Source organism: Pseudophryne corroboree, chromosome 8 (genome assembly GCF_028390025.1).
Source record: "Pseudophryne corroboree isolate aPseCor3 chromosome 8, aPseCor3.hap2, whole genome shotgun sequence".
Lineage (NCBI taxonomy): Eukaryota > Metazoa > Chordata > Amphibia > Anura > Myobatrachidae > Pseudophryne > Pseudophryne corroboree.
The window spans coordinates 13,960,226-13,978,412 of NC_086451.1; the positions used below are offsets into that span (position 1 = coordinate 13,960,226).

Consider the following 18,187-nt stretch of genomic DNA (forward strand, 5'->3'; position numbering starts at 1 on the left):
AGGTTCCAGCAGCAGATCAAGAGCTTCAACGTCTATCTAGCATCTGGAGTTGTGTACGTAAGTCCTTGGTCAAAACTTCCGCTCGTTATAAATCTTTTGCAGATAGAAAACGTAAAGCTGTACCGAGTTACAAAGTGGGAGACCAAGTTTGGATTTCTACGCGCAATCTCAAGTTCAAAGTTCCTTCTAAGAAATTTGCTCCCAAGTTTATTGGTCCATTTCCCATTGTTAAGGTACTCAACCCTGTGTCATACAAAGTCAAGTTGCCACCGTCTTTGAGAATTCCTAACGCCTTTCATACATCTTTACTGAAGCCTTTGATTCTCAATAAGTTCCGTACTACCCAGTCCAAATCTCCTAAAGTTCACTCTTTGCAGAATGAGGAATTTGAAGTTAAAGAGATTGTGGACTCACGTTCCCGATATGGACGTTTACAGTTTCTGGTCGACTGGAAGGGTTACGGTCCAGAGGAAAGATCCTGGGTTTTCTCTGAAGATGTTCATGCTCCAAGACTGGTACAGAAATACTTCTCCAAAAATCCTGATATGGTTCAAAGGTGTTCGGAGACCACCCTTAGAGGAGGGGGTACTGTCACGAACCGGTCTCTTACCTCTGCGGGTTCTGGGGTTCATCCGTTGCCAGTGCGGTTGCTCGCGGTGCTGTGCGCCCGTGTGGGGACACGGCGTGATCAATGGCACAGGTAATGCAGAGTCTGGGAACTGTGAGTGCGGGGACCAAATGGCCTAAGGCACTGCGGTGTGTCTGCTGTATAGGAGGTGGCCATGTTGGAGACCAAATAGCTAATACAGAGCACTTGTGAAAACACCTGTGGGCAGGTGTAAGCCAATCCCGTGCTTGTGCTGCCTTTAAGTAGGCTGGGATTATGTTACTCTGGGCCAGTGCTTTGTTGTATCAAAGCTGTGCTCTAGCTCTGAGCTCTCTCCGTGCATTCCTGTGTGATTCCCGTGGTCCAGATATCGCCTCCGTTCCCAGAGGTCCGTCTGCAGCCTTCACTGCTGAAAGATCCACCGGCTCTCTGCTGTGCTGTCAGTTAATTGCACTCCTATTGGAAATAGTTGGATTCCCAGTGTCCTGCATGAGGTTACCTTGTCAGTCTGCCTATCATTCAAAGTCTGGAGGATTCTGTTTCTCTCAGCTGTTCGTTTTTTCAACTCTGCATTTAACCCATTCATCACCTTGTCTTCTACTACAGTTTCACAGTGATCTCCGGAACCCGCAAGTAACCCAATTCAGTACTTTTATTTGCTATGTTGTCATTACAAGGATAATTCATCACAGTCTCTCAGTTAACTCTCAAAACTCCATTGCAAATCCTTACAGTTATCTCTTCATGTCTGCATTATCCAGTTAATCATATTCTGCAGTTCAGCATCAAAGCTCGTTTATATTTGGACAATCCAACATTTATTCATCAGCTTGTTTTGCATATGTTTCCATGAACATTTCTTTTATGTATTTTTGAGTTTTCTCTTGCATATTATTCCTGCAATACTTCAGTATAATATGATGATTAACAACTTGTCAGTTAACTCTTTACTGAATTGTTATTTTGAATAAATATATGAATCGGAACTTTCTTCGTCCTCCCTGCTTTCTTCATAGCCCAGCACCTACACCTGTGGTTGGTCCCGGGTTAACGGATTCACAAAAACACCCGGACCTGACAAAGTTCTGGGTACCAAGCTCTTCTTGGCCAATCCGGAACCACGAGTATCGTTCTTACTCCTCGCCTTCCTATTATTCTCAGTACCTTTTGTATGAGAGGCAGAGGGGGGAACACATAAACCGACTGGTACACCCACGGTGTTACCAGAGCGTCCACAGCTATCGCCTGAGGGTCCTTTGACCTGGCGCAATATCTTTTATAGCTTTTTGTTGAGGCGGGACGCCATCATGTCCACCTGTGGCCTTTCCCAATGGTGTACAATCCTTTGGAAGACTTCTGGATGAAATCCCCACTCTCCCGGGTGGAGGTCGTGTCTGCTGAGAAGATCTGCTTCCCAGTCGTCCACTCCGGGAATGAACACTGATGACAGTGTTAACACATGATTTTGCGCCCATCGGAGAATCCTTGTGGCTTCTGCCATTGCCATCCTGCTTCTTGTGCCGCCCCGTTGGTTTACATGGGCGACTGCCGTGATGTTGTCTGATTGGATCAGTACCGGCTGGTTTTGAAGCAGAGGCCTTGCCTGACTCAGGGCATTGTAAATGGCCCTTAGTTCCAGAATATTTATGTGTAGGGAAGTCACCTGACTTGACCAAACTCCCTGGAAGTTTTTTCCCTGTGTGACTGCCCCCCAGCCTCAAAGGCTGGCATCCATGGTCCCTAGGACCTAGTCCTGTATGCCGAACCTGCGGCCCTCTTGAAGCTGGGCACTCTGCAGCCACCACAGTAGAGATACCCTGGTCCTTGAAGACAGGGTTATCAGCCGATGCATCTGAAGCTGTGATTCGGACCACTTGTCCAACAGGTCCCACTGAAAAGTTCTTTCATGGAACCTGCCGAATGGGATTGCTTCGTAGGAAGCTACCATTTTTTCCCAGGACTCGCGTGCAATGATGCACCGATACCTGTTTTGGCTTCAGGAGGTCTCTGACTAGAGATGACAGCTCCTTGGCTTTCTCCTCCGGGAGAAACACTTATTTCTGTTCTGTGTCCAGAACCATCCCCAGGAACAGTAGACGTGTCGTAGGAACCAGCTGTGACTTTGGACTGTTTAGAGTCCAACCGTGCTGTTGTAACACTTTCCAAAATAGTGCTACCCCGACTAGCAACTGCTCCTTGGACCTTGCCCTTATAAGGAGATTGTCCAAGTACGGGATAATTAAAACTCCCTTTTTTCGAAGGAGTATCATCATTTCGGCCATTACCTTGGTAAACACCCTCTGTGCCATGTACAGTCCAAACGGCAGTGTCTGGACTTGGTAATGGTAATCCTGTACCACAAATCTGAGGTACTCCTGGCGAGGATGGTAAATGGGGACATGCAGGTAAGCATCCTTGATGTCCCGGGATCCCATGTAATCCCCCTCGTCCAGGCTTGCAATAACCGCCCTGAGCGATTCCATCTTGAACTTGAATTTTTTTATGTATGTGTTCAAGGATTTTAAATATAAAATGGGTCACACCGAACCGTCCGGTTTCGGTACCCAAAACCGTGTGGAATAGTAACCCCGTCCTTGTTGAAGTAGGGGCACCTTGAGTATTACCTGCTGGGAATACAGCTTATTAATTGCCTCTAGCGCAGCCTCCCTGCCTGAGGGAGTTGTCGGCAAGGCATATTTGAGGAAACGGCGGGGGGGAGACATCTCGAATTCCAGCTTGTACCCCTGAAATACTACTTGAATGAAACAGGGATCCACCTGTGAGCGAGCCCACTGATCGCTGAAATTTTTGAGACGGCCCCCCACCGTACCTGGCTACACCTGTGGAGCCCCCCCGTCATGCTGTGGACTCAGAGGAAGCGAGAGAAGAATTTTGATTCTGGGAACAGGCTGACTGGTGCAGCTTTTTCCCTCTTGTCTCTGTACAGAAAGGAAGCGCCTTTGACCCGCTTGCTTTTCTGAAGCCGAAAGGACTGTACCTGATAATACAGTGCTTTCTTAGTCTGTGAGGTAATGGATACGAGGTCCCAGAGACCATCCCCAAATAATTCCTCACCCTTATAAGGCAGAGTCTCTATGCGCCTTTTAAAGTCAGCATCACCTGTCCAGTGACAGGTCTCTAATACCCTCCTGACAGAATGGACATTACATTCATTTTGGATGCCAGCCGGCAAAATATCCCTCTGTGCATCCCTCATATATAAGACGACGTCTTTAATATGTTCTCATGTTTGACAGGGTCTCCGACCACGCTGCAGCAGCACGATCTGCAGGTCTCAGTCTAGTACCTGAGTGTGTAAATACAGACTTCAGGATAGCCTCCTGCTTTTTATCAGCAGGTACCTTCAAAGTGGCCGTATCCTAAGACGGCAGTGCCACCTTTTTTGACAACCGTGTGAGCGCCTTATCCACCCTAGGGGATATCTCCCAGCGTAACTTATCCTCTGGCGGGAAAGGGTACGCCATCAGTAACTTTTTAGAAATTACCAGTTTCTTATCGGGGGGAACCCACGCTTTTCACACACTTCATTCATTCATCTGATGGGGGAACAAAACACTGCCTGCTTTTTCTCCCCAAACATAAAACCCTTTTTTAGTGGTACTTGGGTTAATGTCAGAAATGTGTAACACATTTTTTATTGCCGGGATCAAGTCACGGATGTTCCTAGTGGATTGTGTATATGTCTCAACCTTGTCGACACTGGAGTCAGACTCCGTGTCGACATCTGTGTCTGCCATCTGAGTGAGCGGGCGTTTTTGAGCCCCTGATGGCCTTTGAGACGCCTGGGCAGGCGCGGACTGAGAAGCCGGCTGTCCCACAGCTGTTACGTCATCCACCCTTTTATGTAAGGAGTTGACACTGTCGGTTAATACCTTTCACCTAACCATCCACTCTGGTGTCGGCCCCACAGGGGGCGACATCACATTTATCGGCATCTGCTCCGTCACCATATAAGCCTCCTCATTAAACATGTCGACACAGCTGTACCGACACACCGCACACACACAGGGAATGCTCTGACTGAGGACAGGACCCCACAAAGCCCTTTGGGGAGACAGAGAGAGAGTATGCCAGCACACACCAGAGCGCTATATAATGTGGGGATTAACACTATAACTGAGTGAAATTTCCCCAATAGCTGCTTGTATATATAATATTGCGCCTAAATTTAGTGCCCCCCCTCTCTTTTTAACCCTTTGAGCCTGAAAACTACAGGGGAGAGCCTGGGGAGCTTTCTTCCAGCTGCACTGTGAAGAGAAAATGGCGCCAGTGTGTCTGAGGGAGATAGCTCCGCCCCTTTTTCGCGGACTTTTCTCCCGCTTTTTTCTGGATTCTGGCAGGGGTATTTACCACATATATAGCCTCTGGGGCTATATATTGTGGTATTTTTGCCAGCCAAGGTGTTTTTATTGCTGCTCAGGGCGCCGCCCCCAAGCGCCCTGCACCCTCAGTGACCGGAGTGTGAAGTGTGTATGAGGAGCAATGGCGCACAGCTGCAGTGCTGTGCGCTACCTTGGTGAAGACTGATGTCTTCTGCCGCCGATTTTCCGGACCTCTTCTTGCTTCTGGCTCTGTAAGGGGGACGGCGGCGCGGCTCCGGGACCGAACACCAAGGCTGGGCCTGCAGTCGATCCCTCTGGAGCTAATGGTGTCCAGTAGCCTAAGAAGCCCAAGCTGGCTGCAAGCAGGCAGGTTCGCTTCTTCTCCCCTTAGTCCCTCGCTGCAGTGAGCCTGTTGCCAGCAGGTCTCACTGAAAATAAAAAACCTAATTCTATACTTTCTTTCTAGAAGCTCAGGAGAGCCCCTAGTGTGCATCCAACCTCGGCCGGGCACAAAATCTAACTGAGGCTTGGAGGAGGGTCATAGTGGGAGGAGCCAGTGCACACCAGGTGACCTAAAGCTTTCTTTAGTTGTGCCCAGTCTCCTGCGGAGCCACTATTCCCCATGGTCCTTACGGAGTTCCCAGCATCCACTAGGACGTCAGAGAAATAACCTTTATTAGTTCATCAATTGATGAACTAATAATAGTTATATTTGAAATATATGAATATCTTAGTCATTCAATGCCACCCGAATATGTCAGTCCTCATGTATATAAGTCATGCCTCATGTATTTAAGTCAGTCCTCATGAATATATGTCAGTCCTCATGAATATTAGTCAGGCCTCGTGTATATAAGTCAGGCCTCATGATTATTAGTCAGGCCTCATGATTATTAGTCAGGCCTCATGTATATAAGTTAGTCCTCATGAATATTAGTCATCAGGGCCGTCTTTTCGTATGGGCTCAATGGGCTCTTGCCCAAGGGCCCCAAGAGTATAAGTGCCCTAGGCTGATAGCTGAGGGTCCCCTCTTTCCAGGGGCACCAGATTTTTGAAAATCGGCCCTGGGGAACCGGAGATATCCAACGTGAAAGCAGTGGTCCCCATCTGAGCCTGTTAATTGCTCTTCCCAGCCAGATATCTCAGGTTCTGTCTGACTTATAGGCCCTACACACTGGCCGATTTTCTGAAAGATATGAACGATCTCGTTCATAAATGAACGAGAACTCGTTCATATCTTTCAGTGTGGAGGCACCAGCGATGAAAGATGTGCGGCCCCGCGCTCGTTCATCGCTGGTCTCCCGTCGGCTGTGCATGCTGGCCAATATGGACGATCTCGTCCATATTTGCCTGCACTTCAATGCAGCCGCGTGACGGGGGGAGTGAAGAAACTTCACTCCCCCCGTCACTGCCCCCCCGCCGCAGGGTCGCTCGTCGGCCGTATTGGCCGTTGGGCACCTCGGCGGCGCATCGTGATATGTGTAGGGCCCCTTAGAGTTTTTGTGAGGGTATAATCCAAAAGCTGGGATTCTCCCCTTTCAGTGGACACTGACAGCTTGTCTCTACTATGCCCAGAACCAGAGATATCAGCCTTCCAGCAGCTGCTCCCTGCTCCAGCTCCACACGCCTAATATGAAGTTTTATATTTTCATCTGTGAATTGCTCTGGCACCTGAACTCTGATCCCCAAGTCCCCAGTACCTCCTGACAGGTGTCCCCAGTACCTCCTGAAAGGTGTCCCCAGTACCTCCTGAAAGGTGTCCCCAGTACCTCCTGAAAGGTGGGACTCTTTAGTGTTTTTAGCCCATTCAAAGCTAATAAATATATTTTCAGGAACTGGAGATATCTGCAGTCAAGTAAGCTGCTCTCCCACCGGAAAATTATGAATATTAAGCCCATCCCACTGTCCACCCTCCCCTACGTATTAAACACCCCCTACCACCCTTCATTCAGCCCAATGCCCCCTTCTACAGTTTAGCCTCATCTGTGCAGTAAAGGAGTAATTAGCAGAAATGACTGCTCCAGGTCCTACATGCTCAGCGGAAGATAAAACACCCCCTACCGCCCGCAGGACATCAAAGCTGCCGCTGAGGGCACCCCCCACCCCTACCGCTGGAGGATAGGTAGGGGGACCAGTGCATTGCTGTGCCCAGGGGCCTACAGTGCTGTTAAGACGGCCCTGTTAGTCATGCCTCATGTATATAAGTCAGCCCTCATGAATATTAGTCAGGTCTCATGTATATAAGTCAGTCCTCATGAATATTAGTCAGGCCTCATGAATATTAGTCAGGCCTCATGTATATAAGTCAGGCCTCATGAATATAAGTCAGGCCTCATGAATATAAGTCAGTCCTCATGAATATTAGTCAGGCCTCATGAATATTAGTCAGGCCTCATGTATATAAGTCAGTCCTCATGAATATTAGTCAGGCCTCATGAATATTAGTCAGGCCTCATGAATATAAGTCAGGCCTCATGAATATTAGTCAGGCCTCATGTATATAAGTCAGTCCTCATGAATATTAGTCAGTCCTCATGAATATTAGTCAGGCTTCATGAATATTAGTCAGGCCTCATGAATATAAGTCAGGTCTCATGAATATTAGTCAGGTCTCATGTATATAAGTCAGTCCTCATGAATATTAGTCAGGCCTCATGAATATTAGTCAGGCCTCATGTATATAAGTCAGGCCTCATGAATATAAGTCAGTCCTCATGAATATTAGTCAGGCCTCATGAATATTAGTCAGGCCTTATGTATATAAGTCAGTCCTCATGAATATTAGTCAGGCCTCATGAATATTAGTCAGGCCTCATGAATATAAGTCAGGCCTCATGAATATTAGTCAGGCCTCATGTATATAAGTCAGTCCTCATGAATATTAGTCAGTCCTCATGAATATTAGTCAGGCCTCATGAATATAAGTCAGGCCTCATGAATATTAGTCAGGCCTCATGTATATAAGTCAGTCCTCATGAATATTAGTCAAGCCTCATCAGGGCTGTTTCTAGCCAATTTGGCTCCCAGTGCAAGATTTAAAAATGCCCCCCTTCCCCATTGACATAACAAAAAATGCCCCCCCCCCCCCCCCCCCCGCCCATAGACATAAAAAGAAAAAGGTATGAATATTAGTCAAGCTTCATGCATATTGATGAGGGTTGGTATTGGGAGAACGGCATTTAAGATCCGGGTCTCCAGATTGCCGGCGGGGGGCAAGTGTAACGAAGCCCCTTGTGGGCTCGGTGGCTCGCTGTGCTCACCATAGGTTCTGATCCCCCCCTATGGGTGTCGTGGACAGCCGTGAGCTGTAATAGTCCCTTTTAGTTGGCATGCCGACTGTCGTGCTGGCCAGGGAACAGGATTCCGGCGTCGGTATAGTGACTGGCGGGATCCCGACCGCCGGTCACATGACTAAATCCCATTGGTTATATTAGATCTGCAATTAGTCATTTACCAGAATGCAAATTTCTGATAAACCAATATTACCTGTACTATACAAAAAAAATGTTGACAGAAAATTCCTTGACCTCACCCTGAAGCTCTCCAGCTATTGTGCACTAGAAGTCTCAGCATGCCTGGCTATCAGCTGGTTTGCAGTGACCTCTCACCTCCAGACTTTCCTGTCATCTCTGACTCCACTCAGCATTGCCAAATAGATGGGATTCTTCCAAAATACTGTGTAGCTCAGCTCTGTAATTTGCAGTTCAAGCATCCAAGTCTGCTCCCACACATCCCGTGTTTCTCAAGATTCCTGCTCCCTTCCTGTCCTCTCCACCCACCATCTTTTCCAGAGCTGTGCAGGAGACTCCTTCTGTAGGGCCCCTGGTTGCTAACATTTGCCTGCGCGTTGGGACAGCTAACCAAAAATACAATCAAGATAACAAAAATGTCTAATAATAACACTCCCAAAGATGTTAATAACAGTCCTCAAACTCTGACAGAACATTACATGCCTGACAATGCTGAGTGCAAACTATTGTCCTCTGTTATCAGCCATGTAGGTACAAAGAGACTGCCTTCCGTATTATTTAGTGTGCTTACATACAATTAGATGGGTGTGCATCAGAAAAATGTGACCCCCACACTAACAGCCTTGCTCTCAGATAGCTTTATTTCTGAAGAAAAAAAACAATCTAATAATAATAATAATAATAATAATAACAACAAAATATATATATATATACACACACACACATATGTACTATACACACACACACACACACACACACACACACACACACACACACACACACACACACACACACACTAGATAGATAGATAGATAGATAGATAGATAGATAGATAGATAGATAGATAGATAGATAGATAGATAGATAGATACTGTAGATATATGATAGACAGGCAGACATGAGATAGATAGATAGATAGATAGATAGATAGACGCTGTAGATAGAAGATAGATAGATAGATAGATAGATAGATAGATAGATAGATAGATAGATAGATAGATAGATACTGTAGATATATGATAGATAGTAAGACATGAGACAGATAGATAGATACATAGATATGTAATAGATGATAGACACTGTAGATAGATGATAGACAGACAGACAGATAGATAGATAGATAGATAGATAGATAGATAGATAGATAGATAGATAGATAGATAGATAGATACTGTAGATATATGATAGACAGAGATAGATAGATAGATAGATAGATAGATAGATAGATAGATAGATAGATAGATAGATAGATAGATAGATAGATATGAGATAGATAGATACTGTAGATATATGATAGATAGACAGACAGACAGACATGAGACAGATAGATAGATATGAGATAGATAGATAGATAGATAGATAGATAGATAGATAGATAGATAGATAGATAGACACTGTAGATAGATGATAGACAGACAGACAGACAGATAGATAGATAGATAGATAGATAGATAGATAGATAGATAGATAGATAGATAGATAGATACTGTAGATATATGATAGATAGACAGAGACAGACAGACAGACAGACAGTCAGAGACAGACAGACACTGTAGATAGATGACAGACAAACAGACAGATAGATAGATAGATAGATAGATAGATAGATAGATAGATAGATAGTGACCCTGTTCTATTATCTCTCCTCTTCATATTTCCCTGTATTGTACAGGTATATAGAAAATAAAGGAGTGATTGGTTTGTATATTATAAGGGATGACGCAGCACCGCCATTTGCACTGCAGATATTAGATCTCAGTTCGGGCTTCTGTGACCTGTACACAGGAGAAAACAACACGTACAAAACATATTAGGGGTGTTTTATAAAAAGACCGCGCAGAAATGGGGTGTAACTGAACTGACAGCAATCCACCAGTTCTGCCATTTTTCTAGTAGGGTATATGGGGTTTATTCATGAAGCAGTGAAAAGAGAGAAGCGAGCCAGTGCAGAAGTTGCCCATGGCAACCAATCAGTGTTGCGGTAACATTTACAAAGTGCATTCTATAAAATTATACGTAGCAGCTGATCCACTGGCTCACTTTTCACCGTTTAATGGATAAGTATTGGAGAGAGATAAAGTGGGAGGAGATATAAAAAAAATACCATCCAACCAGGTCCTGTTACAGTCTGTAATGTGTCAGTTAGGAGCTGATTGGTTGGTACTTTATCTCTCTCTACTTTATCTCGCTTCAAAGCTCAGTACATAGACCCCACAGACTCAAGTTTAGGGACTGAATGCAAATATTATTGGCCCTACACACTCGGCGATAATACTGAAAGATATGAACGATCTTGTTCATTAATGAACGAGATACCATTCATATCTTTCAGTGTGGAGGCACCAGCAATGAACGATGCGCGGCCCCGCGCTCGTTCATCGCTGGTGCCCCTCATCGCTTGTGCATGCAGGCCAATATGGACGATATCGTCCATATTTGCCTGCACTGCTATGGAGCCGAGTGATAGGGGGAAGTGAAGAAACTTCACTCCCCCCATCACTGCCCCCCCCGCCGCCGGGTCGCCCTTCGGCCGTATCCGCCATCGGGCAGCTCGGCGGCGGATCGACAAATGTGTAGGGCCCATTAGACTGGTTGCTATGGTTACAGCACACGTGCACCAGTTTCTACAATTTAGGTTTAAAAAGAAGTACAGTAAATGAAGACTCCCAGCGTCAGATCTAATAATAAGTGTAAGCAAACTGCGCATGTGGCGCGGGATACGCATCATTGCGAACTCACAAGTGATTCAGAGTCGTACGCATTCCAGGCGTTTCTCTGCGTCTGCCGAATGGCTCCTTTCTGGGTGGCAACAAGAGAACCACGTCCTGAGTCATGTATATGGTGTAACGGTCAGCATTACTGCCTCACAGCACTGAGGTCATGGGTTCCATTCCCACCATGGCTCTAACTGTGTGGAGTTTGTATATTCTCCCCGTACTTGTGTGGTTTTCCTCCGGGTACTCCGGTTTCCTCCCACAATCCAAAAATATACTGATAGGTTAATTGGCTTCCAACAAAATTAACCCTAGAGTGAATGTGTGTGTGTGTACATGTGATAGGGAATATAGATTGTAAGCTCCACTGGGGCAGGGACTGATGTGAATGGGAAAATATCCTCTGTACAGCGCTGCAGAATATGTGTGCGCTATGTAAATAACTGGTAGTAATAATAATAATAATAATAGTAATGTGTATATGCAGAACGGGCACCAAATTAGGACTGTACCATCACGGCGTAGGTCTATGTGGCGTTCTTATTCATTGCGACTGCTCTGGTGAATGGAGGAGAGAGACTTATACTGGTGTAGGCACATTAGCATTCCGTTCGCAGCGGGCATCTGGAACTATGTTTGCATAACGTGTGACTCAGAATCAGAATTTGGGATCTATTTACTAAGCCTTGGAGAGAGATAAAGTGGACGTAGATAAGGTACCAGCCAATTAGCCCCTAGCTGCCACGTTACATGGTGTCGGGGATATGTACTAAGCCTTGCAGAGAGATAAAGTACCAGACAATCAGCTCACAGCTGTCATGTTACAGTCTGTGTTGAAGAAATGTCAGAAGCTGGATGGTGGGTACTTTATCTCTCTCCGAGGGTTAGTACATAGCTCCTTTTACGTGTAACCATGGACATCAGAGATCCCTATGGCTGAGACATTAATATAATAGATAATTAGACAGAAGGAGGAGGAGAAACAGCTAGTAACCCGGTTGTTGGACCCTGTCACAGTATAATAGCAAATATATGGAGTCTGCAGTCAGGAGATATGGCTGTTAGTGCTCAGTGGTTCTGGGCATGCTGGGAGTTGTGGTTCCCCAGCATTATCTAGGAATGAAGCAATATGAGGCATTGTTGCAGAGTTATGTCTCTGACATATATAAATGAGGGTCCCATCTGTCCCCATGTCCCTGCTGCTCTGTGTGGCTCGCAGGGTAACGCCCTCTCCGCCCAAGCCCCGCCCCTCCCCGGGATTCGTCTCTATGTGCGCGCTCCCGGCGCCTGGCGGCGGGGGCGCGCAGTGAACCAGAGCTGGGTCCCGGGCTCCGGGAGAGAGAGGAAGACGGGAGAGGGGAGCAGGAGCAGCCGTAGGAGGGGAGGAGAGCCCGGGTGTGGATGGCTCTCAGCCCTTTGTTGCATGCATGGTGCTGTGGATAATGCAGAATGAGGATGGGCGCTGCTGTTCCTAGAGGGAGAGGATCCCGGTGCACATGAAGCTGCTGCCCGCAGGGAAGTGTCCCCAGCCTGCACCGTGCAAGGAGGATTGCTACAGACTCGCACTGCAGCTCCGGCATACTCTGCACCTACTGCACTATTCCTACACTGCACCCTCTGCACTATTCCTACACTGCACCCTCTGCACCTTCCTCTTACACTGTACCCTCAGTATACTCTGCACCTACTGCACCTTCCTCTTACACTGTACCCTCAGTATACTCTGCACCTACTGCACATTCCTCTTACACTGCACCCTCAGAATACTCTGCAACCCCCTGCACCTTCCTCTTACACTGCACCCTCAGAATACTCTGCAACCCCCTGCACCTTCCTCTTACACTGCACCCTCAGAATACTCTGCAACCCCCTGCACCTTCCTCTTACACTGCACCCTCAGAATACTCTGCAACCCCCTGCACCTTCCTCTTACACTGCACCCTCAGAATACTCTGCAACCCCCTGCACTATCCTACACTGACCTCTCAGTATACTCTGCACCTTCCTCATACACTGCACCCTCAGTATACTCTTACACTACATCCTGAGCGCTAGTCCTGCACTACACCCTCAGTATACTCTTACACTACACCCTAAGCGCTAGTCCTGCATTGCACCCTCCGTATACCCTGCAACTTCCTCATACACTGCACCCTCAGTATACTCTTACACTACACCCTGAGTGCTAGTCCTGCACTTCACCCTCAGTATAGTTTGCACCTTCCTCATACACTGCACCCTCAGTATACTCTTAAGCGACACCCTGAGTGCTAGTCCTGCACTATTCCTACTCTGCACCCCTCTTCACTGTTCCTACACTGACCTCTCAGTATACACTGCACCTTCCTCATACACTGCACCCTCAGTATACTCTGCACCCCCCTGCACTATTCCTACACTGACCTCTCAGTATACCCTGCACCTTCCTCATACATTGCACCCTCAGTATACTGTTACACTACACTCTGAGCACTAGTCCTGCACCATTCCTACTCTGCACTTTCAGTATACTCTGCACTATTCCTACACTGACATCTCAGTATACCCTGCACCTTCCTCATACACTGCACCCTCAGTATACTCTTACATTACACCCTGAGCTCTAGTCTTGCACTGCACCCTCAGTATACTCTGCACCTTCTTCCTCAGCACTACTCCTACACTGCACCCCGTGCCCTTTCATCATACACTGTACTGTCTGTATCACCTGTACCTCTCTCATACTCTACACCGTTGGTTAACTTGGCACCTTCCTCACACACTGTACCCTCAGCACTACTCCGTCCCTGCACCTGTGCCCTTTCCTCATATACTACACCTTCAGTAAACGTTCCACCTTGCTCATCCACTGCACCCTCCGTATACTCAGTACCTTCCTCATATACTGCACCCTCGGTATACTCCTTACCTTCCTCATACACTACACCATGAGCACTTCTCCTACACTGCACCCTGAGCACCATCACTCCCTAATACACTGAGACCCCTGCCCCTTCCTCATACACTGCACCCTCAGTACATTCTGCACCCCCCGCTCTCCCTGCCCTTTGCAGCGCCATGAGTTGCCCAGCAGAGTGACCCGCTACCTGATCCGAGGAGGTGCCAGCTTTCATCCGGAATTTCTCCTCCCCTGGTCCCAGCATGGAAGAGTGGAGGCAGTGTGGCCGGTGGCTGATAGACTGCAAAGTTCTGCCCCCCGACCACAGGGTGGTTTGGCCCTCAGCTGTGGTCTTTGATTTGGCCCAAGCCCTCCGAGATGGAGTCCTGCTCTGCCAGCTGCTCCATAACTTGTCCCCTGGATCTATAGACCTAAAGGATATTAACTTCAGGCCTCAGATGTCTCAGGTACAGTGCCCTGCCGGGGGTAGCGGAGGGGGGGCATTACAAGCGGCTGACTGTACTGTGGTGCCCCCATCAGTTGTGGTACCTTTTTTGTGTGTGCCCATTCAGTAAACCCCCGAGGCTGCCATCATGGGGGGTGGGGGCGAATACTCGGGCTCTGCATGTTGGCACTGCAGGATAGAGCTGCGGTTGGGCGTTTCTTATCTGGTACCCACACACCTGCAGTGCCCCTATGGCTGGAGCGATGTCTCGCGCAGATCTGCATTTTTTAAAAATGTTATTTCAATTTTTAAAACTTGCTGTATTTTTCCTATAGGCTACTGTTACATGTTATATGTATGACGGCATGCTGCGTGTCTCTTGCATTCCTGGGCCACTGACCCGGTGTGGTGCCGTCACCGTTATAACCCACTGCTGCAATATCCCAGCACATGGCAGCGAGACGTATGGCAGATCCGCCCGTCCTGCTGTATTCCTCCATTAAGACCCTTTTATTGTTAATTACCGGCGTCATTTTGCGGTGACCTGTAATTCGGGAGGTTAGTTGTTTCAGGTTTAATAATTCCACGTTGGCAGCTTTGCCAGCGAGCGATGCCCAGGGGTACGTGGGATTGTGTGTGTGGAATGTAGATTGGCCTCTCGCTTGTCGCTTTCACTCTCTTCTTTCTGTCTACTCACTGTTTCCCTGTTCTTTGTCAGCCAACTGCTATCCATGTGCTGGGGGATATAGGGGCCCCTGTACATAGCTGGGCCCCTCCGTATACCCACTCGCCTCTCTGACGGGTGTGGATTGTTATTTTTCTATATTTTGGTTGTATTTCTTTTTCTTTCTGCCCTTAAACAGTGTCAGGAAGACTTTGTTGGGTCTGTAACTGGATTTGCACACCTCTCTTCTTCATCATCCCCCATCCTTAGTAGTTCCCGTGGGTGGTTGGAATTGTCAAATATTAAATAGAATTAAAATGTATGTGCACCTATATTTTGCGCAAGTTCCACTTGCGTTGATTGTAACGATTTGTTTCTATGTCTCGGATGGATAAATGTGAATCTGGAAGCGCTTTGCAATTCCCCGAGGCATTCTTGCGCATAGAAGGATTTCCGTCTCTTGTTGCACAGGTGATGGGTGTCAGGTGACGTCCGCCGTTATAATCTATACTGTAGTGGGGAGCGTTTTATCCTGTACTGCTATGTACGTAGCTCTGAATCGCTGCCATACAGCTGTCATAGGGACCTGGGGATCCTGCAGTACATTGGGTGTAGGTTATGCTGCCGGGTGTGGATCATTAGATCGACAGTGGCTAGGTCGACAATGTTTAGGTTGACCACTATAGGTCGACAATCACTAGGTCGACAGGGTTGCTAGGTCGACAGGTCAAAAGGTCGACATGAGGTGTGTGTGTGTTGTTGTTTTTTTGGTGTCGCTTTCTTCGTAGTGTGACCGGGAACCCCAATTAGTGCACATGGCGAGTGAACTTCGGGCAAGGTTACCGTTCTAATCGTAGTCCACGTGGATCGTTAAGTATGAAAAAGTAAAAGAAAAAAGAAAAAAAAAAGTGAAAAACTCATGTCGACCTTTTGACCTAGCACATATCGACCTAGAAAGCCTGTCGACATAGTGACTCGACCTATACTGGTCGACCTAAACTTTGTCAACCTAGACAGTGTCGATCTTCAGACCGGATCCCTATGCTGCCGGCCGGTTTACTCTATACATTAATGTTAATATCTGGTCACTCGGCCTGTGTCATGTAATTAAGGACCGGCCTGCGTTGGTAGGTGGGATCACGCTTGCAGACAGTGTAGCTTTGTACAGTGTTGGGCTGCATATTACCTATATTCCATTGATTGCGTGTTCTGCATATGGCATGGTTTGTACGGGTGTTCCACTTTCATGGAGTGAAACAATGTAACACGGATAATACTGGACATGTGTTCTATGATGATCACTAAGGATAACTTTCCAATCTCCCGCATACCCCGATCCCGCTACTATGAGGAGAATTGTCACTCACTCCTGATATATACACTCTGACAAGTACCTGCCCTCATGTAACCTCTCCCGCCTCTGTCCCTTTTTTTTTCTGTAGGAAGCCCGTAAAATCTCTGGACATGCGCTGACCCTGTCCTGTCTGCAACACTACGGCCTAACGCGGCACACAATGGGGGTCATTCCGAGTTGTTCGCTCGTTGCCGATTTTCGCTATACTGCGATTAGTCGCTTACTGCGCATGCGCAAGGTTCGCAGAGCGCATGCGCTTAGTTATTTTACACAAAAGTTAGGTATTTTACTCACGGCGTAACAAAGTTTTTTCATCGTTCTGCTGATCGGTGAGTGATTGACAGGAAGTGGGTGTTTCTGGGCAGAAACTGACCGTTTTCTGGGAGTGTGCGGAAAAACGCAGGCATTTCAGGGAAAAACGCGGGAGTGGCTGGAGAAAAGGGGGAGTGTCTGGCCGAACGCGCGTGTGTTTGTGACGTCAAACCAGGAACGAAACTGACTGAACTGATCGCAATGTAGGAGTAAGTCTCGAGCTACTCAGAAACTGCTAAGAATTTTCTATTCGCAATTCTGCTAATCTTTTGTTCGCAATTCTGCTATGCTATTATACACTCCCAGAGGGCGGCGGCTTAGCGTGTGCAATGCTGCTAAAAGCAGCTAGCGAGCGAACAACTCTGAATGAGGGCCATTGACTCTGCTGTATTGTGCAATGACATGTGAGCCCTCTTCCTGCTAGTTTCTGGCCCCCTGCCCTAATCCTGGTCTGGTCTGAGCCTACAGACAGTCCCCTTTTTACATCTATTCTTCCATCTTCAGTTATTCTCCGAAAATTATTTTCCACACTGATCATCCCCTCTGCCTATCCCATCCAGATTTCCTCTTATGCTGCACCTATTCTCTTTCCTGCATGCCACCAGATTGGTGGGGGGAGGGGGAAGGATGTATCAAGAAAAAATGGAGAAGATGCGTAAAGTAAGCAATCTGCTTCCAACTGTCACTTATCTGGCACAGTCCAGATGTTGATTAGTTTTTTAGGGCAACTGTTAAACTTTATCTCTTTCCAAGGTTTGATACTTCTCCCCAACAGAGTCTCCAAACTCTTAAACATTCCCTTAGGATGGCCGTATAACCCCCACGGTAACGCCCCTCTATCCAGCTGTATCCAAGCTTCTCCATCTGATTGACCATACACCTTGTCACTTTATATGTTCCATCACCTCTTCTTTCTCATTTTTTTTGTGTACCTGCAATGTCCTATTTGTATTTCTCTGTACAGTGGAAGCTGTTGGCGCTTTATGGTTAGCTAGTCTCCCATACACTTGTAGATTGTCCCTAGCATGAAAGGACCAGTCCTACAACCAGAAATTTGGCGTTCCGACCGTGTGGTTGAACCTTTGGACTCATTTGGTCACTTGTCCAAGGTTCTCACGCTAAGCAGATTGTTGTCTTTGGCTGGGCAGGTTTTCGGGCAGGCCTTAGATCATCTGGGACATTTTGTCCCTTAAACTTTGACCTTTTAGGCCAGCTGAGTGTAGAAAAGTTTTTATTAAATGCTAAGCGCTGTTCCAAATTGTTTTTTCTTGTTTCAAATTAATTGGAGGCTTACAAACCAGGCCCCAGGAATGTGCGGCTAGCGTTTAATTTAAACATCAGCGCCCAATTTTGTTTTTGTTGAGTGTAGAGCGACTGTTGCCACCAGAACCAGTCTTTGT

General features: G+C 47.1%; 1 protein-coding gene across 5 annotated transcripts in view; it reads left to right on the forward strand.

The window, feature by feature from the left end:
* The first annotated feature begins 12,410 nt into the window (after positions 1-12,410).
* Positions 12,411-18,187, forward strand: part of VAV2 (vav guanine nucleotide exchange factor 2) — a 248,345-nt gene continuing 242,568 nt past the window's right edge. For 3 of the 5 annotated variants that reach the window (XM_063935911.1, XM_063935912.1, XM_063935915.1), the window contains exon 1: positions 12,411-14,479. In XM_063935911.1, coding sequence (XP_063791981.1) covers positions 14,276-14,479 — 204 coding nt within the window. In that variant the 5' untranslated portion in view covers positions 12,411-14,275. The remainder of the gene's footprint in view (positions 14,480-18,187) is intronic. The other 2 variants (XM_063935913.1, XM_063935914.1) reach the window with 1 other exon arrangement.